Source organism: Sycon ciliatum, chromosome 3, assembly GCF_964019385.1.
Source record: "Sycon ciliatum chromosome 3, ocSycCili1.1, whole genome shotgun sequence".
NCBI classification, from domain to species: Eukaryota; Metazoa; Porifera; class Calcarea; order Leucosolenida; family Sycettidae; genus Sycon; species Sycon ciliatum.
In genome coordinates, this window is record NC_088645.1 from 1,501,118 (window position 1) to 1,527,468 (window position 26,351).

The 26,351-nt window shown below is 48.1% G+C and overlaps 1 protein-coding gene and 1 long non-coding RNA gene across 3 annotated transcripts in view; one reads left to right on the plus strand and one right to left on the minus strand.

Annotated features, from left to right (window-relative positions):
- Positions 1 to 26,351, plus strand: part of LOC135811202 (uncharacterized) — a 191,971-nt gene that overhangs the window by 100,815 nt on the left and 64,805 nt on the right. The window lies entirely within an intron of this gene.
- The window catches only part of LOC135811198 (mitogen-activated protein kinase kinase kinase 7-like), a 139,468-nt gene that overhangs the window by 95,649 nt on the left and 17,468 nt on the right, over positions 1 to 26,351 (minus strand). For both annotated transcript variants that reach the window (XM_065324391.1, XM_065324392.1), the window contains exons 3-6: positions 25,188 to 25,418; positions 12,970 to 13,200; positions 10,266 to 10,496; positions 8,171 to 8,268 (exon numbers count right to left, since the gene is read on the minus strand). In XM_065324391.1, the coding sequence (XP_065180463.1) occupies positions 8,171 to 8,268; positions 10,266 to 10,496; positions 12,970 to 13,200; positions 25,188 to 25,418 (791 nt within the window). The remainder of the gene's footprint in view (positions 1 to 8,170; positions 8,269 to 10,265; positions 10,497 to 12,969; positions 13,201 to 25,187; positions 25,419 to 26,351) is intronic.

The following is a 26,351-nucleotide window of genomic DNA, read 5'->3' on the forward strand; positions in this document are numbered from 1 at the left end:
CATCTTCGTCTAAAAAGGCTTGAAATACTCAATATTCAACCAAGATTCGTGGTCTCACGCTTTCTCATATCGAATCATTTGTTGTTGTAGCACTTGCAGGGCAGATCCTCGCCACTACTTCAACAGGGTTTGGCTCCAAAGTATGCCTGGAACAAGCCATATCGAGGTTGCAAGCCACCCCTTTCAGCAAGAAATTCGAAATTTCAATGGTGGAAGATATACTATGAAGAGCATTTCAAAAAGTATGGTTCGCGGCGCGATCGTTCAACCTACATCATTCAAACTTTGCAGGATGACCTACATGTTAGGCATGGAACCACAGGGTTTGATGTCATAGCTGACAAACAGAGTCACACACATAGCACATTCGTGTGCACAGATACTTAATTAGTGGACGTCGTCATTTTCTTCCCGCTGGTCTCAAATATACTATGACGTACTATTTCGCCTGGTGCGACTTTACAGTATTTGGGTAAAAGTTACTTGAGAAGAGCTTGTAGCTTGAAGCTTATTGTTTTCTAAAGTTTGATTACTTTTTCATCACACTATTATACACTAGCAAGATATCCCTTAAACACTCATACCCAGACAAAAGTTTAGTAAAAATTGTCACGCTTCACGTTAGACTCGGCTTGAATCCGAGTTTTCAACATCAGCAGAAACACCACCACCCTCTAGGATCAAGGTGTATATGCAGAAACACCACCACCCTCTAGGATCAAGGTGTATATGCAGAAACACCACCACCCTCTAGGATCAATATGTATATGCAGGAACACCACCACCCTCTAGGATCAATGTGTATATGCAGGAACTCCACCACCCTCTAGGATCAAGGTGTATATGCAGAAACACCACCACCCTCTAGGATCAAGGTGTATATGCAGAAACACCACCACCCTCTAGGATCAAGGTGTATATGCAGAAACACCACCACCCTCTAGGATCAAGGTGTATATGCAGAAACTCCACCACCCTCTAGGATCAAGGTGTATATGCAGAAACACCACCACCCTCTAGGATCAAGGTGTATATGCAGAAACACCACCACCCTCTAGGATCAAGGTGTATATGCAGAAACACCACCACCCTCTAGGATCAAGGTGCATATGCAGAAACACCACCACCCTCCAGGATCAAGGCGAGTATGCATCTCCTAGGTGATGGTGATGTCCGCATGGGTCGAATATAGATGCCATCTTACTCAGCACGGCTCGCTTGGTCAACTTCTCTTTGGCAGGTGGCTTGAACTCAAAGGCGAAGGTATCATCCTCTGCCGACCACATCACGCCTAGCATCTTGACTGATGGTAGCACACAGTGATCATGATCATTGATGCTAGCTACGAGCTGCGGTGAGCGATCAGCTTCCAGTACGCCGTACATCACCTCCGAGCTATTGCTGAGCCACTTGCGGAGGTGGGAGCTGCCCTGCTCAAGGATGTCCTGTACTGTCTGCTGTGTGCGGATGGCTTTCGGTAAGGAGACAGCAGAGTGCAGCAGACCATCCACATACATGTCTCGGTCAACGATCTGCAACATGGCTGGGTCATACTTGTCGGCTGTCTCGCGGCACGCCACTTGTAGCGCCTTGCACGCCAGGTACGGAGACGCCTTGATGCCGAACACCAACCTCTGGAACTCGTATACGCGTGAGTCCCACACAAAACGATGATATCGGCGGTCTTGCTCAGCCAGCACGACTTGCAGGAACATCTCGGTAATGTCCGCCGTGAGCGCTACTGGCTCCCTGCAGAACCGCAGAAGCACTTTCACTAGGTCATTCTGCAGAGCGGGTCCAGGGTACATACACTCATTGATCGACGTGCCGTTATACTTGGCAGCAGCATCAAAGACGACACGTACCTTCGTGGTGGCCTTTGTCGTCTCGTACAATGGAGAAGTGCGGCAGGAACCACTGGTCGTCGCGATCTGCCTCAACCTCTGCTGCCGACACTGTGCGCACAAAGCCTTTGTCAATGTGGCTACGTATGACCTTGCCGTATGCTGCCTTCAGCACTGGGCGCGTGTCCAGTGATTTCTCTAGCATGCGCAGGCGATGGTCCGCCATGGCGCGATTAGCGGTGACACCAGGCTCGCCGTTGCTGTGGACCCATGGGATTGCCATGGTGACTCGCTGGTCATGGAAGCTGATGGATTTCTCAACGATCACCTCAGCCAGCTTCTCTGCAGGGGTGATGTAGGTGCCTTCGTGCTTCATACCGACTGCCTCCAGATTCCAGAAATTCTGGACCAGGCTGTCTATGCTGCATTCGCCGTATACAGCATGCACGAAGTTGATTTACAACTCGTCATCACTGGGTGCACTGGGCGTTGGGCCCAAACACACCCATTCCAGTGGCGTCTTGCGGGCAATTGGTCCACCGCTGCTGCTTCTGTACTCCGCGAGTGATGCGTGGGCATCAATGACGTCTAGACCAATCAGGAGGTCGACCGTGGTGCTGGAGATTTCGGGAAAGTCTATGAACTTCATATGCTCATAGCTGGACTTGTACCAGCTCCAGTGGACGGCCTGCGTCTTCTTGGTCTCACGATCATATACGCATGCCTTGAGCGGGTATGACACTGTTCCATCAATGGATTCCATCTGCACCTTGACCAGTTCCCGATAGCCGGAGGTCTGCTGCGCACCAGTCGTGGATGTATTTAACATGTGAACTTCACCTGCCATGTCCACTTAATGGGCTACATCCTCCCGTATGAAGCTTGCAGTCGAGCCTGAGTCAGCATGGCCGTACAGATTGCCGACTTGCCAGTTGGGCCGATAATCTTCACTGGCACGGTAGCGAAAGCGGTAGTCTGCGGCACGCTGACACTAGCATGGTGAGAACTTTCCTGCCGAGGTGCCGTAGCTGCTGGTCGCATCATAGCGGGATTCTGCGCTGCAGCTTGTTGTGGCTGCACTGACTTGCTGTAGTGCAGAAGTGAGTGGTGCCTCTCTCCACAGCACTCACGCGCCCAGTGTCCATGCTCAAAACAACAGCTACACAGCTTGGCACGCTTGACCAGGTCCCAGCGGCACTTGGTTGTCAGCGCCCTGAATTGGGGGGGTCACTCTGCTGTGGCATGGCTCTTGCTGCACTTGGCACACTGCTGAGTACTGAGCTCCACAGCATACACAGCAGATAACCTAGGCTTTGGCGGGGCCGCAGGAGGTGTCTTGTTCAACTTCTCTGTGCCAACTGTCGCCAAGATGTCATCGGCTCGCTTAGAGTTCTGGACCTGTTTTACCAGCCAGAACGACAACATTGTTGCGTTGCATTTGCTGTCTGGATGTTGTTCGTAAAATCGTATAACTACACTTCTGGGTAGCTTCTCCAGCGCACTTAGGAATAGCTCCCTGCCAGGCGTCTCTCCAGCCAAGTCCAGGTTCATGGGCACATTTCTGAGCTTTATACTTATAGCAAACTTTCGGACAGACTCGGTGTCCCTGTCAGAGGCAATGCGTGGGTGATTCAGAATCTCTCTCTTGCAAGGCAAGATGGCGATCGGAACCACCAAACCAGCGCTCAAGCTCTGTCCAGGCTGCAGTGTATGCACCCGGACCGTCGAACATATCCGCGATAATGTCTTCGGCCGAGCTACCCTGCAGCGCCTCCTTCAGTCGTGCTAGTTTATATTCGTCAGAGACGAAGCGGTCCTCGTCCACGAGGCGCTTAAATGTTTGTTTCCAACGTACAAACTGCTGGGTCCTGCCACTAAATTTCGGCAGCTCTAGTGGCTTCAGATGGTGAAAAGCGCTTAATCCATGTGGCCGTTGCATACTGGCAAGCCAATCGCTAACATGGGGGTCGACAGCAGATTCCGGTTGAGGAGACCACTCAGAAAGTCTACTGGCAGGAGCACTAGAACCAACTGACGTCACGCTTAGTCTACTGCTCAGACTACTTGGCCTTGGTGGTGGTGTTGGCTGTGTGCGTGGTGCTGGTAGAGGTGGCCCAGGCCGCATGTGTGGTGGTGTTGGCTGTGTGCGTGGTGCTGGTAGAGGTGGCCCAGGCCGCATGTGTGGTGGTGTTGGCTGTGTGCGTGGTGCTGGTATATGTGGCCCAGGCCGCATGTGTGGTGGTGTTGGCCGTGTGCGTGGTGCTGGTAGAGGTGGCCCAGGCCGCATGTGTGGTGGTGTTGGCTGTGTGCGTGGTGCTGGTATATGTGGTACAGGCCGCATGTGTGGTGGTGTTAATGGTGGCACAGGGGTAACCTGTTCGGTGACTGCTGATTGTTGGCCTGATGCCACTTGGCCAGAAACCGACTCAACAGGTGAATCCAAGATCGCCTCAGCAGCAGCCATCACACCAACACTCTCCTTATCAAACTTCGCCTCCCACTCGTCCAACTCATTGAGCAGTTGCTCACCCTCTTGGGAGTCCAACATGCTGCGCATAATTTCTAAAACCAAATTCACCTCTGACCGTACAAATTCTAATTCACGAACATCAGGTTGCAAATATCGGCGAGACGGCGACGAGCAAGCAATCAGTGTTCGCAAGCGGTTACTGATCCGCGTGTGGCGTCTACGGAGGTTTGTTCTGCGACGAATCAACTCTTTCCAGCGGTCCTCAAGTTCCTCAACAGGAGTTTCACCCACGCTCGTACCATAATGGCGTGGCGTAAAACTACTAGTCACAAACTCTGGTGGTGGCGGAAACGCCATTACCACCGCTGACACTACTAGTCGGAACCTGTTGGATCAGGCTCGAAGAACCAAATGTTTCACCGGTTCCCTCGCAAACCCACACTGACATCAGACACAACCATTGGATGCATCGATCTATTTAGAAGACGGTATTACCAAAAATGTTCTCAAAACACCATTGAAGAGTCCAACTCAAAACGAACAAAGAACGGAGAGCTGGGGACGCACGTACCCAGCCCTGTACCGGACACACAGCCGAGGAGGACAACACCGTAGCGTCCCCACGCTTGACTGGCAAAGAAAACAGCAAGCAAAGAAAATCGGCCAGCGGGCGCAGTTCAAGCATCTTGAACGACAATCGCAAAGCAAAACACGTGACAGAAAAGAATGCATGATGTCATCTGTACTCATGCGGACATGCAAACAAGGTCAAATCTACACAAAAGCGAGTGCCGCAAGAAACGGCACAAATAAAATTTAATAATAATTCCCGTAGCTATGCAGAAGACGTTACTTCAGTAACGTCTGGCGCTAGCCAGGGTCCACACAGCTTTAATTTGGTATTTGTTTGTGTGTTTTTTTGTTTGTTTGTTTGTGTCACGCCTGGCGCTATCCGTATCTGACGGAAAAAAAGCATAGGATGTTATAAATTTTTCAATTCTCCTATTTTTTTCAGCCATATCCTGGGATTCGAACCCGCACTATTGCGCCCTACATGCATTCCCCCATACACCTCGCATTCATACCCATTCTTCCAAGTTGCTTCACGTTATTATCTTGCGATTGAAAGCCCTATTTTAGTATTGCGGGCAGCTGTATGTGACCAGCAGTGTTTGATGGTACGGGACGGGAGACGGTGTCGTATTACCCTCGATCGTACCTGTCCCGTACCTATCCCCTACCGTACTGTGCCATCAAAGACGGCTGGCCACAATGCATATTCAAATAGGGCTTTCAAATGCAAGATCACAATGTGAAACAACTTGGCGCGCGATAGTGCGGATTCGAATCCCAGGTTATGTCTTAAAAAAAAAGGATTTTTTAAAGAATTTATAACATCCCTATGCTTTTTTTTTGTCTACATGTAGGTCATCAAGGCAAAAAAAGCATAGCGTAGGGCCCTGAGCTTCCAAGCTCTCTCGTTCAAACAGCGAAGAACTAGAAAGGCAGATTTTTAATTATCGGAGAACAAGAATGTATCGTAGAGTCCCAGCGCAATTGCCGGAGGATGCTGGCACCCACCAGACGGGTGGTGGCTGTCCCTTCCAGAGAGAAAAACTGAAGCAGAGGAGCCACGTTACAAATAGTGAAACGCACAAGGTGAGAATAATCGAGCAGTGTCCAATGACGACATACGGAGTAATATACATGTTAAACGAAGACAAACACTAACAAATGGAGAACGTTCCATCATTTAGGATAGCTGGCACCAGGATGCTCTCAATACGCAAACTGGCGACGGACGCTGATGATTGTAAGGCGAGCGCCGGGATGCTCAAACGCGTCCAAACCGGCGCATTAATACCGGGATGCTCCGGCAAATAAATATGTTTCTGACATGTCACATGACAATCGACATGGCAACAGCGAATCCTAGCGCGACTTGCCGTGCTTTGAATCAGCCACTGAAGACCTGTGAGCGCTTGCAGGTCTCCGATTTTCCAATCGGAGCACGCCCAGGCGTGCTCCGATTGAATCGGAGCACGCCTAGTACTAGTAGTACGAAGTAGTTCGTGCAATGCATGTCAGAAATGGTATCAAAGCATTCGTACTCGGACTCAAGTGCTAGAATCGGAGCCCTCCGCGCTAGCGCGCGTCGGGCTCCGATTCCGCACTTTCGTCCTCGTACTCATGCTCGATTCCATACATCGCAAGCAGCCAGTTAGTTTGCCTTCAAAGTCAAAAGATGCGATGGTTAGGTCATGTTTTGCTCTTCGTACTGGCTTAACTGCTTGCTTATTTTATTATTCACTGCGTTTGGTGCTGCTGCCGTGTCCCCACATTGCAGATGGGTGGGGTCGACATCATTCACCTCCAGCCACCACCAGGAGGGAGATACTCGACCCTGAAGCCAGCAGGCTCCTGGCCCAATCGGTGGCGCCCCAGACACGCCAGACCTACAGCCCTGGAGTCAGGTCCTACATTCAGTTTGCCCAGCAGCTCCGCTTCAGGCATCTGGCACCGACGGTCAATGATATAGTTCTTTTCATGACGTCACTGTCCGCGTCACTGTCTGGTAAGACAATCAAGGTATACCTAGCAGTCGTCCGCCACCACTTCGTATTGAATGATGGTCCGGTGGATCTGCTCAGAGCACCCAGGATACTGGCTTTGCTGAAGGGCATCGACCGTGACAAGCTGACGTCCAGGCCAATGCCTGTGCCTCCGTCATCCATACGTGCGGTGACACCCAACGACCTCAAGGCTATCCGAATTTCTGGAGTTCTCGCATTATGCACCGCAAGACAAGGCTATGCTCTGGGCAGCAGTATTCACAGCTTTCCACGGGCTCATGCGTGTGAGCGAGTACACGGCGCCATCACCAACAACGGTGGATACTCACAGGACTCTTCAGAGGAGCCATGTCGCCCTCTCGGAGGAGAAGGTCACGATCACCCTAGGGGTAACAAAGACGGCACAGTCGGGCGCTGGTGGCACAGTGTTACTGCACGCAAGCAGCTATCCCACAACCTGCCCTGTGCGTTCAGTCGCAGAAAAGATTGCCTGGCAGAATAATTGGCAATCGCGCAAGCACCCAAGCACCTCTCTCTCAACAAAAGGAGTGAGCTTGTGTCGAAGTGTCGCCATGAGAATAGGTACTACCTTCGGAACTTCAAACCATCTACAGCCATCACCTAATTAAGTAAGAGACAACCAGCTCCAGTGGTTGTCACCTTTCACCACTGCTGTCATTCATGCTTTGCACTGCCGCCATTCACAACTTTTAGATTTGCGCCATGCTGCAGCTATTTACACTTTGCTTTGTGAGTATATAAACCAACACTGATCCAGATTTCTCATTACTGTTTTCTGATGATCGCTTAGTGCTTGAAACTCGGAGTAAAAACACTTTATCTGTCCTCCTATTGTTTGTTTTAAGCCCTGCACTTATATTGGAGACTGCACTTGTATATCTTCGAAGCCCTCTTGTAGTGTGATTATATTAGAGACTGGGTTTCTACAAGAGGCTGTGCTAGTAATGGAGATAATACGGTGTGGTAAAAAGAGAAGGACAAAATGTTACGAGTTATGACTAACTGTCCACCAACGTAACCAGATCATATACGGTCAGAGAGTGCTCCAAAATTGTACACAACTGACAAGGGGTACTGAGACATTCGGCGACCTGACCCGACCCGACCCGACCCGACCCGACCCGACCTGACCTTACTGTATATGATCTGGTTACGTTGGTGGAAAGTTAGTCATAACTCATAACATTTTTTCTTCTCCGTTTTATCATAATTAAATTGGCTCCCCATCCGAGTTTAACTAAATTGGTATGACAAAAACTCACCTTTTTGACAATGACTTCCACGGTAGCTGGTACAGTAGTAACTGATGACTGCACATCGCCGATTTTTCCATCCAAGTCACTGCGCATGTCAGATTGAGCTGTAAGATTGTGAACAAAAACACGAAGCCAAATTCCAAGCAGGGACCATTTATATCCATACTATCCCTACACACACAATATAGCTATTCTTATATCCATACTATCCCTACACACACAACATAGCTATTCTTATATCCATACTATCTCTACACACACAATATAGCTATTTTTATATCCATACTATTCCTACACACACAATATAGCTATTCTTATATCCATACTATCCCTACACACACAATATAGCTATTCTTATATCCATACTATCCCTACACACACAATATAGCTATTCTTATATCCATACTATCCCTACACACACAATATAGCTATTCTTATATCCATACTATCCCTACACACACAATATAGCTATTCTTATATCCATACTATCCCTACACACACAATATAGCTATTCTTATATCTATACTATCCCTACACACACAATATAGCTATTCTTATATCCATACTATCCCTACACACACAATATAGCTATTCTTATATCCATACTATCTCTACACACACAATATAGCTATTCTTTTATCCATACTATCTCTATACACACAATATAGCTGTTCTTATATCCATACTATCCCTACACACACAATATAGCTATTCTTATATCCATACTATCTCTACACACACAATATAGCTATTCTTATATCCATACTATCTCTCAAGGTTTGGAGACTCCACTGTAGCCAATACTTGAATCCATACATCCTGTACACACACCTTGTACACACACTCTCTCTAACGGTCTCTAGGCTACACTGCAATTGATATACATTAGATCAAATTTTCGGGCAAGGCCCATCATACTATCTCTACACACACAATATAGATATTCTTATATCTATATTATCCCTTCACACAATATAGCTATTCTTATATCCATACTATCTCTATATACACAATATAGCTATTCTTATATCCATACTATCCCTACACACACAATATAGCTATTCTTATATCCATACTATCTCTACACACACAATATAGCTATTCTTATATCCATACTATCCCTACACACACAATATAGCTATTCTTATATCCATACTATCTCTACACACACAATATAGCTATTCTGATATCCATACTATCTCTACACACACAATATAGATATTCTTATATCCATACTATCCCTACACACACAATATAGATATTGCGTAACAGCAAGGTAAAGTTGTGCTCAATGAAATCTAACCTAATTGCAACACCATCTCCCTGGACCAGCTCTGTTATGTGTGCATGTGCAAGCCGAGGTGCATTCGTACCCTTTCTAATACGTCAAAAGGTATGCAAGTTGAGGGCGCCAACCATCAACTTTTTTCGGGTTTCACCGATTCCTACAAATCAGCCGTTAACTACACTTGCATACATGCACTGAACCATACATACACACACACATCACACCCCCCCCCCCCCCCCCCCCCCCGCCCAAGAAGAGAAGAAAAAGTTGGTTGCTCTTCTTTCACAAGGTTGTCACTAGTCACAGTGATATTTTGAATGTGACAGTGTGCATGTCTGGCAAGTGGTCAGTTGGGGTAGACTGGTCACTAGTCACACTGGTCAGCAGGGGTAGACTGCTCACTAATCACACTGATCTTTAGTTATAGGTTTTACCAAGAGTAGATAAAAAAGAGTGTGCAACTCCCGGATCCGCGCGGATGGGTTGGCCCACGGCGGAATTTATTGTTGAAGTATTCTTTTCGACCCCCCACGCGCTGCTAGTCTTTTGGAAAGTTTTGCCTCGTGCACTTGGCCAAGCTTACATTACAATGTCGGTACCCAGCACGTGCTCTCACACTGCTCTGCGGCAAGAAGCGCGTTTTTCTGAAAAAAGGTGACGTCAACAAAAAATTCCGCCATCGGCGGGGGGGGGGGGGGTATCAGGAGATTGTGCAGGAGATTGTGCAGGAGATTGTGCAGGAGAAATCCGGAGTTGCACACTCTTGTTTATCTACTCTTGGTTTTACAGTAGATCTTGAAAAAATGTACTCACCTTGTTGAATGGTGGTAACAGCTGCTGAGACACGTGAAAGCTTATCACTAGTGTCTTGTTGCTGCTCCAGTATTTGTCCAATGCTTGTGGAGGTTGTAGCACTTTGCTCCAGTATTTGTCCAATGCTTGTGGAGGTTGTAGCACTTTGCTCCTGTAGTTGACGGACAGTTGTGTTGGTCTGGTTTTGCATTTCCACTATGCGTTCACATGCTGCAGTTGTATCTTGTTCACCTATATACATGATAAGATAGGTACACATAAATACTCTCTCACATGCACACACATGTGTATGCACCCATGTACCAATGCACAAGTACACACACACACATAATTATACATGTATATACAAACACACAGACATACACACAAACACACACACACAAACACACACACAAACACACACATACACACACACATACACGCACACTCACACACACACACACACACACACACACACACCTTGGACCTTGGACGCGATGCCATATTCTGGCTATGTGTGCCCCATGGGGGTTGAGCAGGTTCGGTACAGTAGGGGCGATGACGGGATAGGTTATGTGGTCTACTGAAACGCCAACCGCAATTGCAAACGATGCAGAAGGAGCTACGGTCTGCGTTGGATGCTCTGGCCGAGCCACGGCTGCACTTGTGACGTTTCATACCTTGGCGCGATAGCACACAGCGCTTGCAGCGGGCGCAGTGGAAGCTGCAGCGTTCGCAGGACATATTGTTTGTAACCGGTGACTCAAGTGTGTCAGAAGATGCCGCTGCTGGTGATGTTGCTGGCGAGCTCTTGCGTCGGGCAAATCCACCCTTGCTCCGGAACCATCTGTCGCACTGATCGCAGTGACAGCTTCCTGGCTGTTGGCTTACGGGTAGGGCACGCATAGCTGTACACTTGTGTCGCTTCCTGTCACTTACACGACTGAAGGAGCGGTGACACGTTTGGCACACAACCGGTGATGGTCGAGGTCTGTTCTGCTTGTCTGGCAGACAACGGTAAGCCTTGCGCCATTTGGAGCGAGAAGAGGTGGCCACTTCATACCAGTCGTCAAGCGGTTTGACGTCACTCCGAAAACAGTCTCGCCACCTTTTCCGCGGACCATGGGCCAGTCTCTTGTTTGGAAACGAACCGAACAGTAGAGCCTTCGGGATGCGCTCATCCTCCATCCTTGCCACATGACCAAGCCACTCAAGGCGACGTCTGCTGAGACGACACTCCATGTCCAAGGTATCTCCCCAGCACTCCAGAACTTCAACATTAGTTATCCTGTCATTCCATACATCTTGACGACTGATGCCCAGAATGGTGCGGACACAACGGAGATGAAAGACAGACAACGCATGAACATCAGCCTGTAGCGGTACCCAGCATTCGGACCCATATAGGTGAGTCGACAGCACACAAGCATTGAGCACTGACCGTTTGATGGATATTGTCATTGTTATATTGAGGGATATCGCTTCACACGCATGTACGCACGCACACACACACGCACACACACACGCACCCAATCACCTGCCAGCCCGCTCAATGGGACAAGAAGTTGGTTACTGCTCTTTCATCAGGTTGTCGCTAGTTGAAACGTACATGCACGGCAAAGTGGTCAGTAGGGGTAGACTGGTCACTAGTCACACTGGTCAGTAGGGGTAGACTGATCACTAGTCACACTGGTCAGTAGGGGTAGACTGGTCACTAGTCACACTGATCAGTAGGGATAGACTGGTCACTAGTCACACTGGTCAGTAGGGGTAGACTGGTCACTAGTCACACTGGTCAGTAGGGATAGACTGGTCACTAGTCACACTGGTCAGTAGGGGTAGACTGGTCACTAGTCACACTGGTCAGTAGGGATAGACTGGTCACTAGTCACACTGGTCAGTAGGGGTAGACTGGTCACTAGTCACACTGGTCAGTAGGGATAGACTGGTCACTAGTCACACTGGTCAGTAGGGGTAGACTGGTCACTAGTCACACTGGTCAGTAGGGGTAGACTGGTCACTAGTCACACTGGTTAGTAGGGGTAGACTGGTCACTAGTCACACTGGTCAGTAGGGGTAGACTCGTCACTAGTCACACTGGTCAGTAGGGGTAGACTGGTCACTAGTCACACTGGTCAGTAGGGATAGACTGGTCACTAGTCACACTGGTCAGTAGGGGTAGACTGGTCACTAGTCACACTGGTCAGTAGGGGTAGACTGGTCACTAGTCACACTGGTCAGTAGGGGTAGACTGGTCACTAGTCACACTGGTCAGTAGGGATAGACTGGTCACTAGTCACACTGGTCAGTAGGGGTAGACTGGTCACTAGTCACACTGGTCAGTAGGGGTAGACTGGTCACTAGTCACACTGGTCAGTAGGGATAGACTGGTCACTAGTCATACTGGTCAGTAGGGGTAGACTGGTCACTAGTCACACTGGTCAGTAGGGATAGACTGGTCACTAGTCACACTGGTCAGTAGGGGTAGACTGGTCACTAGTCACACTGGTCAGTAGGGGTAGACTGGTCACTAGTCACACTGGTCAGTAGGGATAGACTGGTCACTAGTCACACTGGTCAGTAGGGATAGACTGGTCACTAGTCACACTGGTCAGTAGGGGTAGACAGGTCACTAGTCACACTGGTCAGTAGGGATAGACTGGTCACTAGTCACACTGGTCTCTAGTTATAGGTTTTACTGTTGACCTTAAAAAAATGTACTCACCTTGTTGAATAGTGGTAACAGCTGCTGAGACACGTGAAAGCTTATCACTAGTGTCCTGCTGGTGCTGTTGCAGTTGATCAATATTGGTGGTACTTGTAGCACTTTGCTCCAGTAGTTGTCCAATGCTTGTGGAAGTTGTAGCACTTTGCTCCTGTAGTTGACGGACAGTTGTGTTGGTCTGGTTTTGCATTTCCACTATGCGTTCACATGCTGCAGTTGTATCTTGTTCACCTATATACATGATAAGATAGGTACACATAAACACTCTCTCACATGCACACACATGTGTATGCACCCATGTACCAATGCACAAGTACACACACACACATACACATACATGTATATACAAACACACAGACACACACACACACACACACACACACACAAACACACATAATACATGTATATACAAACACACACACACACACACACACACACACACACACGCACACATACACACACACACACATCGGTCCTCCACAAGCGATGTATCCGCTGCGTTGCCAACCAGCCATTCCCCTCCAACACAGATCCGATCTACACCCATCTTGGCCTCATCCCCATCATCCAAAACACCCACTGTAAACTCCGCCTCCTCATGCTTCGTATCCACACCTCCAGAATTAGTAATCCTCTGTGCAAGCGCCTACGTCGCCATACTGAAGGCGTCACTCGGATCAATGATCCAAATGCGTATGTTCTCCCTGCCACGAGGCGGGTCTCTGGTGACTGTCGGCCGCTCGTTTCTGCTGTTAGATTATGGAGCGCCCTGCCCCAAAAGTTCAAGTCCCTCGCCTGCCATAGATCATTCAAGAGACTTTTAAAGGTATATTTTTATGGCTAGCGAGCATCTAGGTTTGCACTTGGAGTCGTGACTCAACTGTAACTCAGCTGTGCTTTTTTTCGTTATGTTTATCTTTTGTTCTTCTTTCCTTTTTCCCTCATACTTTTTCTTCTTTTTCTTTTTTTCTTTTTTTCCCTTTCTCTTTTTTCTTTTTGAGTATTTGCTGTCTGTGTTTTCTGTGTTTTTCTCTCTTTCGTGGAGGCTTGCTTGTTGTATCCTTGGCTTTCGGCCGTTACTTTTATCGCCATCTTAATATTGGGCACCATTGCCCGTTTGGTCAGCGATACAAAATAAAATTTCAACAATAATAACAACACACACACCTTGGACCTTGGACACGATACCATATTCCGGCTATGCGGACCCCATGGGGGGTTGAGCAGGTTCGGAACAGCAGAGGCGATGACGGAATAGGTCATGTGTGTTCTGTGTGTCCTGAATTGTGTATTTCTTCTGTTTCAAACAAACACCCAGAATGCCGACACGCGTGTAGATTCTAGTACAAGGCCAAAGGATGCAGAGCTGCGCACATGTGCACGGGCGTAGATCTACGTGCGTAGTAGGTAACTTTAAATACTAAATTAGTAGCAGTAGTAGTAGTAGAGTACTAGTGCAATCGGTCATGTAAATGCACTCGCTACATGCACTCGCTACATGCACTCGCTACATGCACTCGCTACATGCACTCACGCGATCGCAGCAGCGCAGTAAAACTAGTTTTAGTGCATGCAGTTTATTAGTAGATTCTACCAGCACTACACTTTTCATAACCAGCAGTTCGCAAAAAAACAAGGTCGAAATTTTTAGGGGGTGCACGTGCCCCCGTGCCCCTCACGGGTGACGCCCCTGACAAAACTTGTATTGGTAATAACTTTGGCATACATCAATATTTTTCAACCAAATTTTGTGTATCGATACATTGGATTAGTTGTCATCGATTGCCGGTATCAAATTTCAATTATGAGCAGAATGACGTCATCAGTGCTACTTTTTATGTTCAGATTTCAACCCAAAACGCGGAGAATTGAAAAATAGTAAGGCCACAAATCCTGATAAATTGGATATCGTTTGGGTCCTAGATAAAGCATATTGGTGGATATCGTACAACAATAACATTTCGCTGGAAACCAGTGTCGACTTGTTTCACCATACGCACTGTACACATTAAGTATACGAAGCAGTCGTACCTCGGGGTCTGCTCAGTCTCACCACCGCGATGAACCGGTGTTTAGTATCGATAACCAGCACATTCCCCCTTGCTGGGATGAACAGCTAGCCAATGCAACAGCTCTCACTTGCCAAAGACATTCCCCACACTCCTCGTTTATGGATGAAGCTGTCATTGCTGTTTCAAAATAGCCACATTGTCTCCTACACATACTAATGACTGTGAAGCTACTTGGATGCATGCTACTGTGCTGTACATGTAGTGTATGCTGTGCTGTACATGTAGTGCATGCTGTGCTGTACATGTAGTGCATGCTGTGCTGTACATGTAGTGCATGCTGTGCTGTACATGTAGTGCATGCTGTGCTGTACATGTAGTGCATCACAACAGATGCACTGTAGATCTACCATGCATAAGAGCCAAGCATGTATGCACTTGAGTAGGGCACTAATTCCCACATGCGATTGCTGGTCACAACTAGGCATCGGCGGCTAATGCTAGCATAATAACTAGCATTATATGGGTGTCGTCAGGCGAAATAGCACGTCATCGTACATTTGAGATCAGCGGGAAGAAGATGACGACGTCCACTAATTTAGTATCTGTGCACACGAATCTGCTGTGTGTGTGACTCTGTGTGTCAGCTATGATATCATCTTCTGTGGTTCCATGCCTAGCATGTACGTCTGAACCATCCTGCAAAGTTTGAATGACGTAGGTTGAGCGATCGCTCCGCGAAATATGCTTTTTGAAATTCTCTTCATAGTATATCTTCCACCATTGAAATTTCGAATTTCTTCAAAAAAAGTGCTGAGAGGGGTGGCTTGCAACATCGATATGGCTCGTTCCAGGCATGCTTTGGAGCCATCTTCTGTTGAAGTAGTGGCGGGGATCTGCCCTGCAACTGCTACAACAAAAAATGATTCGATCTGAGAAAGGGTGAGACCGCGAATCTCGGTTGAATATTGAGTATTTCAAGCCTTTTCACGACGAAGATGGAGTTCTTTTTGGAGATGGACGTCGCGGCAAAGGACATGGTGTCCGACGTCTGGCGTCTGGTGAAGCCAGGGATCATTTGTCCAGTCAGGTCGGCAGCCTAACCGTCGGTAAGCTTGTGTTTGGATCTCGTTCTGCTCGATGTGGTAGATCACAAACAATTTGATATCGCACAAATTGATCTCAGCATCGTGCGTACGGTATTTTATATTCAGAAAATCCCAAAGTGTCTCTGTGTGGGCGTCCTATGCCACGAGAAACTCCAATCAGGCTCCTATGTCCTCTGCCTTCATGATTGAATGTCCCCTTCGTTTGAACAACGAACACAACAATCGAGGACGGCTTTGCAATGAAAAATACAGCTATACTGGAGCTGAAAAAAAGAAGAAAAAAACGTGCTCAGGATGAGACTCGAGTACACGCATACTCTCCCAGCAGGTGAAACGCAAATTTTTGTGAAAAATGCGTGACGCCGACTGACCAGTAATTTCGCCTGACGTTTGAAGAAGTAGCAGTGCTCGGCATTAGGTGGCATGTTTTTGGCTGGAGAAAGCATTATCAGTTCTATTTTGGTACAATACAAGACTTTTTACACGTCTTTTCACATGACAAGAGGCTTGTACATACTGTGACGCTTCGGATTTCATCTGGCAGGACTGTACAATGATGTATAGTACTGACTACAGTCTAGTACAGACTAGCGGTAGTGTACTCGAACTGTACACATTCTAGTACCGTGTATGTGTGGGTATATCCTGTGTCCGTTTTGTGCTCGCGTATGCACTTTGACCTGGCGCAAACAGGTTTCTCGAGATCTCTGTGTGCTCTTTCGGCGCAGAGCAGAGAGCTGCACAAACTACAAAGCTCAAAAGAAAACGGCTCTCTTGCATCTGTTGAGTGTCGTGTGGTCGCGTTGGATGTTTACCTAGCTGCTGCTGTATTGCAGCGACCATGGACAGTGACTATGAAGATACAATGGAGTTAAGTGATGACTCCGATGAGGAAACAGAGGAAGAAGAATGTGAGCAGCCCAAAGCAAAGGATGCAGCAATATCCCGGCCCAGGTCATTTGAACGGTCTTCCAAACCAAAAAAAAAAAACAGAACAAGAGTGCGAGGAGGGGCATCTACGACGGTGTCTCGCGTCAACTCCGCCAAACGGATTGAAGAGTTCCCAGGGGAGCACTTGTGTATATCAGCCGGACAGCTGTTCTGTGACGCTTGTCACACTGTTGTGATGCCAAAGAAGAGCATCGTAAAGGGCCACATTTCAACAGATCGCCATCGTCGAGCCAAGGATCAAAGGAAAAAGGCGGCTGCTCACCAGGCAACTTTGACAACTTCCTGGAAGAAGTACCAGGAAAAGCACGAGGAGAAGTTGAAGGGCACCGGCCTCAGTACGGCTATGGATGACTCCACCATCATGAGACGCACGAACGTTGTGGAAGCGATGTTGAAGGCTGGCATACCACTAGCGAAGGTGGACTACCTTCGACCCCTTCTAGAGGCCAACAACTCCAGGTTGACGTTCAGCACCCATCTGGCGCAAATTATACCTTTCTTGTTGGAACCAGAGAAAGCTAAACTGAAGGAAGAAGTGAAGTAGGCCCGGCACATTGCTGTCATTTTTGACGGAACAACATACCTTGGAGAGGCCTTTGCCATTCCAGTGCGTTTCCTGGATGACGACTGGCAAGTGCAGCAACGTTTAGTGCGTTTGCATGTGCTGGCTAAGTCCATGACTGGTTTGGAGCTGGCACGCGAGCTTGCAACTTGCCTCAGCACAACTTTCCAACTGGCAGATGGCAAACTTGTTGCATTTGTTCGAGATGGAGCAGCAGTGAACGGTGTTGCTGTGGACCCGGTTAAGAACCTCTTCTTTCCCAGAGCTATGGACGTCCTTTGCGCCTCCCATGCCCTGGACAATGTTGGCCGCCGCTTTGCAACACCTATCCTGCCTGAGTTCGCAACCTGGTGGGTGAGCCTATTTGCAAAGAGCCCAGCGGCACGACTGGCCTGGAAAACGAGAACCGGTGTATCACTGAAGTCACACAGTAACACCAGATGGTGGAGCATTATAGTGTGAATGGAGCATTATAACAGGCATTATGCCGTGAAATATCGAGCACTGCCAAAAGCATTATACTGTGAAAAACGAGCGTTAGCCGCCGATGCCTAGTCACAACTGCAGTGCTGCCAAATCATTTTCGCCCAAAATCGGACACCCGTCACCGCCAAGGCTGGCCACATGATGCGGATTTTTCTATTTGGCAATTTTTTCAGAGAATTCAAAATATCCCCCAAAATACCATGAAAAATCGCTCCGTTGCCATGGCTACCAATTTGGCACCCCCCCCCCCCCCAAGTTGTCATGAATGAATGTGGTCACACACTGCACAGTGTCATGTACTCAGGCATGTTACTCAACTCTCAAGTTTGCAATTCCACAGTCGGCCAAGCACTAGCCCTTTTTCATGTACATGTACATGTACATGTACATATACATGTACATGACTACAGCACTCGTACTACATGTAGTAGTACAGTGATGTGTGCCTTCAGTTACGCTGAAAAGTGAAAATACAGGACTTCTGCATAGGAAAGTACTGATCCCTGATAATTGTGGCTGCTTTTCAGACGTTTCCTTTTTCGGACCGGTTTTCGGAAGAGCCTTCAAAAATCGGACACTGTCCGAAAAATCGGACGGTTTGGCAGCACTGCAACTGAGTCTGTCCGCGACTGTGCTCGAGTCGTTGTGACTTGCAAGTACACTCTGTACTGTACAGTACAGAAACAAGGCAAGTGCAGTTTTCAGTGCATGGACTCAGCTACTAAACATTTTGTGGAAGCAAACAAGCCTTTTTTATGATGTTGGTCATTTTTCTCAATCGACTCCGCGCTTTGAGCTAGATCAGAACACAGTAGATGTGTGCGTGGGGTATTGCCCAACTAGAACTGGAGTCCTCACATACCCCAGGTCGCGCCGAGCTAATCACTTTTGTCAGCAGAACTCCTGCTCGCGACTCAACACATTTGCCGTAAAAGCCCGTGTATCGGCCCTGGGTGTATAGAATAGCAGCCTCGATTTCCTGAGCGTATACAAGGGCACGGGCGTTATTTTGGAACCGGGCGTATAATTGGAATAGGGATGGCAGTAAGTATTGGGTATCAGTACCTGTACATGTACTGGTGTTGCCGGCATACCTGGGCGTATACATGGGCATGGGCGCTATTTTGAAACAAAACTTTTGACTTCCCCTGACTAGGCGTGTACACGGAGGGTGGGCGTAACTTCGAGTGGGGTTATAATATTCGCGGGATCCGCGTCGGCATTGCTTGAATGTTCGTTCAGAAACACACAAACTAGCCTTCGCATCCGCAGGCCACCACTATGCCTATTAACCTTAGTGGCGAATGCAGACATCACAAGTGAGTCAGGGGAGAGGAGGTTAGTCTCTCAACCAATCGGGCGTGTAACGGCCCATGACCCTGTAAACTGAATCCTTGTTATTCTCACTCCGAGCTGTGAGTACCCAGTTGACCGTGGGTGTCGGCGCAGTTCAACACGCGTAAAAGTCTTTTTACACGCTCCCTGCTACCAGCGCGGGTCTTGAACTCGGGACCTCATGATTCCCAGGCAGGCCTGCAAACTAATCGGCCATATGCCTTGGTGAATGGGGTTATACAGAGGCTTTTACGGTATTCCGTCCGATGTCATCCCCGCTGCGAGTGGGGAGCTTCATGCCCACGATAAAAGAGAACTTCATGATATCTGAATACTTCATCAGAGAAAGCTATTCGAGCTCAAAACGACACAAGACAATGGCCGTGATAAAGATCCTCGTACAGATGGCGATGTGACTGGCCTCCAATCCAAGTGCTGAAAAAGACTGGAGGTTTTCTTCAAAATAAGATTTTGAAAAAGGCAGAGCGCTCAAGTGCGGCGAACACGGCCAAACGCCATGTTTTCCTTGGTAACGTGACGTCAGCCGCATTATGACCATGGCGAGTTGCAGCGCTGATCTTGAAGTACAGCGGCACCAGAAAAAGTGTCCTTATTCTACCTCAGTGGTCAGTAAGGGTAGACTGGTCACTAGTCACACTGGTCAGTAGGGGGTGTTGTGAAATGATGTGTTGTTTTCCTGTGTGATGGCATTCCCCAAACTGTCTCGTCTAGTCGCGTGCATGTGTGATATGAGCATGCGCGATGTTGTAGTCGACAGTCCTTTTGTCAGTCTTCTTGTTCGTCTCTGTCAGAGTAGTTTGCTTTTCCGTCTTGTCAATATAAATAATGTAATACAAACCAGTCTTGTCCTTTGTGTCCTGCGTCCCGGGGAACGGAATGGCTGTGATTCCGTTACAACGTGGTGCCGAAACCCGGGACGAAGAGGATGAGTAAGTTTGTCATGAGTCTGTTGGTCGTCGTCAACAACTAATAGTAGTAATAGTACAACTAGAGAGTAAGCGTGGGGATGGAGGAGAGACGAGGAGCTGGTGGAAGCGGAAGAAGACGCGGAGAGGAGGCAGAGAAGGTGGTGGACCGGCAGAAGCTGGGGACTGGAGCCTGGGACGGCAGGTACCGCATGGAGCGTGTGGCCGTGGCTCGCCAGAGGCCAGTGGATGAGTCTGGCATCACCGACTGTGTGTCGTCCTTTGTTGTTCGTCTTGTTGTTGTTTTGCTCGCTGTGTTGTCTGATCGTGTTTCTCTCGCTGATCAGTTGGTTGCTGTGTTGTTGAGTTTGGTTGTCGGTATGTTGCTCTTCTCGTCGTTCTGTTGTTCTGCATTAATTTGCGTTGTAGATTTATTTTGCGCTGCTGCGCGCATATTGTTATTATTTTTGTTGGAGCTTTGGCTCTCGTGTTTCGGTTATCCTTGTGTGCCTGAGTTTAGAGCGTCGGCTCTTGTATCTTGGTTTGGCCCTGTGTCGTGGCCCAGTTTTGTTGTGCTACAATGTAAGCTGTTGGTTGGTTTTGGTTTTTCTGTTTTGCTGTGGTTCCTTTTGCTGTTGTGCATGTGGAACGTGGTGTCGGTTTATTATTTTGTGGAATGTCATCAAGGGGGCAGGTGTTGTGAAATGATGTGTTGTTTTCCTGTGTATGGCATTCCCCAAACTGTCTCGTCTAGTCGCGTGCATGTGTGATATGAGCATGCGCGATGTTGTAGTCGACAGTCCTTTTGTCAGTCTTCTTGTTCGTCTCTGTCAGAGTAGTTTGCTTTTCCGTCTTGTCAATATAAATGAGCCAGCACAAGCGAAAAGGGACCTTATCCGTTTTTTGGGCATTTTGAGTTAGCAACGGATTCTTGTAGCCAGACAACGTATGAATCAGGTAAAAAAACCGAATGAAAATCCATCAACATAAAGCAAAGTTACGGACGTTTAAATCAACACTGTTTTCACCAAAACATCGCACATATTCACGAATAATCTTTGAAATGCGTAAATTGCAATAATTTGGCCGTAGAAGCCTTACAGAAGCCTTCGAGTCACCAGCAGAAGGGCTGGAGGATACAGTATACACACACTACTAGGCAGTTGGCATAAGTTTCACTGTGATGGAATTTATAGTGCCAAACGTGACGTCTGATGGGCCATCACGTCCTTCCGTACCACGCAGGCACGCCGCATTTTAGATACAAGAATAATAGAATGTTCCGAGGCATGTAGCTTTGACACAGCACCAGACTGTAGCAATTATCAGGCTCAAAACGTGTGTTGCACTACGCAAGTTTGTCATTCCTCCGGCACAGGCGGACACAGCTCATCCTTGTAAGGGTCTGCCACAAACGGGCGGATATCCTTGAACAGGTACTTCTGGCGTTCTTGTGACAGACCTGCTGGGGGCAACACTTGGGGAAGGCCTGCTGCTCTCACCTGCTCAGGTGTGGTCTTCAACAGCTGCACCTTGGTTTCCATCCCATCCACAAGCTCCATCACTGCCACTGCTCCAGGTTCGTCGGATGAGAACCGGAAATGATGCTGCTGGCTGATGTTGGGGACTTTTTTGAAGAGCCGGGCGAGGTACGTATCCCACTCAAACCAGGTCACATTGCCCGGGATCCGTCGATGGATGTTGGAGGTAGCGCTGGAGTCAACCACATCTGCTAACTGCTGCATGCTGAACACGTCAGAGCGACGGTATTTCCTCTTAACCAAGCCAAACATACCGTCGACTAGGCATCTGGTATGGCCGGTTATCATAAACGACAATGTTATACTTCTGTGCAAATTGACAATGCAACGCCATGCAAGGTAAGCTATAGCAGACTTATTTTTGTTTTGTCCTGCGCAATTATCTGCATGTAGGTCGCAGTCATACTCATCAGCAACAGAAGTGGAAAAATAGTCGTGCAACAAAGAAATTACAGTGTTCGGATTGTGGCTCTTCTTGCCGTCAGGACCGATGGTTTCTGCCTCGTCAATAATGTAGTTCACCTGTTGGCCAACGCCTTCATTACATACACCAAACAAGTGGACTTTCCGAGGCACTTTGAAGTAAAGTGGTCCTACCTGTCTGGCCGTATACGGCAAGCTGACGCTCTGAGCAAAGTCAAACGTGTAGTGGGACTTTGTTAACGGCGGGCGATCAGCAGGAGACATGGCTGAAACTTGCTGAAGCTCAGCGGCAGCATCTGTGGTTCTCTGCCGGTAGCTTTCTCTCTCCTTCTGGGCCCTTTGAACATGGTCAGTCAGCTGAGTGCATGCGGTCGTCTTCTGCTCCTCACTCCCAGCCGCCATCACGTTGCGCCGCAAGTCCTCGCACACAGGGCAAACATCCATGCGAGCCGTCATGAACTTAATATGCGGTAATGTCTGGTGCCAGATTGAGCGGAACGTCGACAAGGATACAGACTTCTTACCCTCCTTGTGGCAGCAGTCGCAGAAATCTCCATGCACGGACTTGTACGTTTGCGACGCTGGAAGGAAGATAGGTGGCGTGTCGTCTCTGCCACGGAGCGGCGCAGGATGTGGAATTCCAAACACTTCCGCGTGCCCAGTGATGTACAGTAAGATCGGGCGCCGAAGAACGCAGGGGCTCGAGCGCAGCCTAGGAAAGTTCTTAAATTTTTGATTCTAGCCAGACCGTTCTTATTCACACGCGCGCGGCGAGTCGAGTGACGTCATGACGTTTGTCATGTACATGTACATGTAGTGCAATGTAGTACTTCTAAACTAGTGAGTGTCGTAAATGGGAATGACTGTACATGTAGCAGTTACTGTTTACACGTGTACATGACATGTACTCACCTCCCATACATGTACAATGTAGATCTAAGTGTAAATTCGCAACTTCATGTAAGTACATGTATGACAACGTACATGTAGTCCTAACTCACTTAAATACTGCACTCATGTGGAAATTCCAAATTTTAAAAGTGTTCTTAAATCTGATAATTCTAGCTTGGACTGTTCTTAAATTTTGCCGGTTTTCCAGCATGGGTGTTCTTCGGCGAGGTGTTCTTCGGCGCCCGATCTTACTGTATTCCACGCAGTACTTCACAACAGCAAACTCCAGGGCATTGTGTGGCCGTTTGCCTGTGTTGCCGTGCACTAGTGGCACAAGCCCATTCTTCTCCAGGTGGCTTCTGTACCGTTTCAGCCTCTTGCTAGACAGTGCGTACACGTGACGGAACGCACCCACACAAACAGTCAGTCCTTGGAATTTGTAGGTAAAACGCTCCCTCTTGCGCTTCTCTCCACTCTCAAAAACTGTCTCAGGATGACTCAAAGCTTCAAGAAGGCCCAGGACCACCAGCTCACTCTCGTGCGACTCCATTTCTCTCATGTTGAGGATCGACATCTCGATGTCAGCTGGGTCAAATTGCTGCAAGCAATTTTTTGAACATCCGCAGTTCTCTTTTTGACAAACAGTGTCATCCTCCTCTGCCGGCGCAACGGTCGCTGCACAAGCTGCTGCGGAGCTAGCCTGCGGAGGTTTGGGCTCTGCCTTTCCGACATACAGCTCTGCTGCTGCATCGACATCCACTCGCTGCTCAAGAAAGTGTTCACCATCGTCATCGCCATCATCGTCGCCGTCGTCAGATTGAACCGAAACATCACTGGCGTCCGACTCGTCTTCCTCACCAAAAACTTCAGCCTCATCCTCTTCCAGGAGAGATTTCAGCGCTTCGTTCACAGTGAAACATTTACGATGGCTCATAGTGAAGAGCTACGCCGACCCAAGGACTTAGCAGAAAGCGAAGACGGCAAGACAACTGCGCTGAAACTGTGAAAGCAACTTTTTGTCTTTCCGCTCGCGCGTGCGATTCTATTCAGCGTAGGTGTCGACGTGTCACGGTCGATCGATTTTGATCGCCGATCGGTGGTACGTGGGTCGATTTAGCCAGGGTTTTCTTCTACAGGAGCTGTAGGATACTGGCTCTCCAATAGAAAGAATGACTGAGCTCCAAAGAAGTCGCGTATCGCCAAAAAACGAACAGTTTCAAGTTCGATCCGAACGTGACAGCTGAGAATCAGCTGATTCACTTCAAGTGCGGTTTTCTCCAAATCACGTGCAGCAGGATAAGGTCCCTTTTCGCTTGCGCCGGCTCAAATAATGTAATACAAACCAGTCTTGTCCTTTGTGTCCTGCGTCCCGGGGAACGGAATGGCTGTTATTCCGTTACAGGGTAGACTGGTCACTAGTCACACTGGTCAGTAGGGATAGACTGGTCACTAGTCACACTGGTCAGTAGGGGTAGACTGGTCACTAGTCACACTGGTCAGTAGGGATAGACTGGTCTCTAGTCACACTGGTCAGTAGGGATAGACTGGTCACTAGTCACACTGGTCAGTAGGGATAGACTGGTCACTAGTCACACTGGTCAGTAGGGAGAGACTGGTCACTAGTCACACTGGTCAGTAGGGATAGACTGGTCACTAGTCACACTGGTCAGTAGGGATAGACTGGTCACTAGTCACACTGGTCAGTAGGGGTAGACTGGTCACTAGTCACACTGGTCAGTAGGGATAGACTGGTCACTAGTCACATTGGTCAGTAGGGATAGACTGGTCACTACTCACACTGGTCAGTAGGGGTAGACTGGTCACTAGTCACACTGGTCAGTAGGGGTAGACTGGTCACTAGTCACACTGGTCAGTAGGGATAGACTGGTCACTAGTCACACTGGTCAGTAGGGGTAGACTGGTCACTAGTCACACTGATCTTTAGTTATAGGTTTTACTGTAGACCTTGGAAAAAATGTACTCACCTTGTTGAATGGTGGTAACAGCTGCTGAGACACGTGAAAGCTTATCACTAGTGTCTTGCTGGTGCTGTTGCAGTTGACCAATATTGGTGATACTTGTAGCACTTTGCTCCAGTAGTTGTCCAATGCTTCTGGAGGTTGTAGCACTTTGCTCCTGTAGTTGGCAGACAGTTGCGTTGGTCTGGTTTTGCATTTCCACTATGCGTTCACATGCTGCAGTTGTATCTTGTTCACCTATATACATGATAAGATAGGTACACATAAACACTCTCTCACATGCACACACATGTGTATGCACCCATGTACCAATGCACAAGTACACACACACACACACACACACACACACGCACACACACACACACACACACACACACACACACACACACACACACACACACACATGCACACATGTGCACGCACACATGCACACATGTGCACGCACGCACACACACACACACACACACACACACACACACGGACACAAAGGCAGAGAAAACAGAGACAACCGGCTATATCATTGTTGTAACGCTCTGTTTGAAGCTCATAGCAAGACTAAGGCAATCTCAGACCACTGATAACCTCCACATCCCAGACAACTGATAAACTCTAGATCACCTGACAACTGATAACCTCTACATCACCTGGCTGCAAACATATTTCCAGGCAACTAGTTTAGTCTAACATTAAAGTTAGTGAGACATGATGCGGATGGTGTCAATTTACATGTGAGTTGAAAAGAAGGAGAGGGGAAAGTCAAGTCTCAGCAATGGCGGCCAGGTGACTAAAGTCAACTTTGGTTATAACAACACTTGGCGGGGCATCAGAAAAGTGTCCTTATTCGCGAAGTGTCCTGATACCCGAAGTACAGTTACTCAATCTGCGGACATATTTTTTTAATACAGTTAGATGGGACTTTGCTCTGGGCATGGAAATTCTGTCGCTATTCGCGAATTGTCGTGCTCGAGAGTTTTCACTTATTCTAATGTCCATATTTTGACATTTTTTTGTTTTTGTTTAGAAGCGTGGATGCATCAGTGCGGATCCATCTTCTCCTTTTCAGCTAAGTACAGACCGCACCTTTGAATTCTTTATTCTCACGATGGCACCATCGCCAATAAGAGATCAGTTTATGAGAAGGTGAGATGCTGTGAGTGGGGCAGTGGGTTA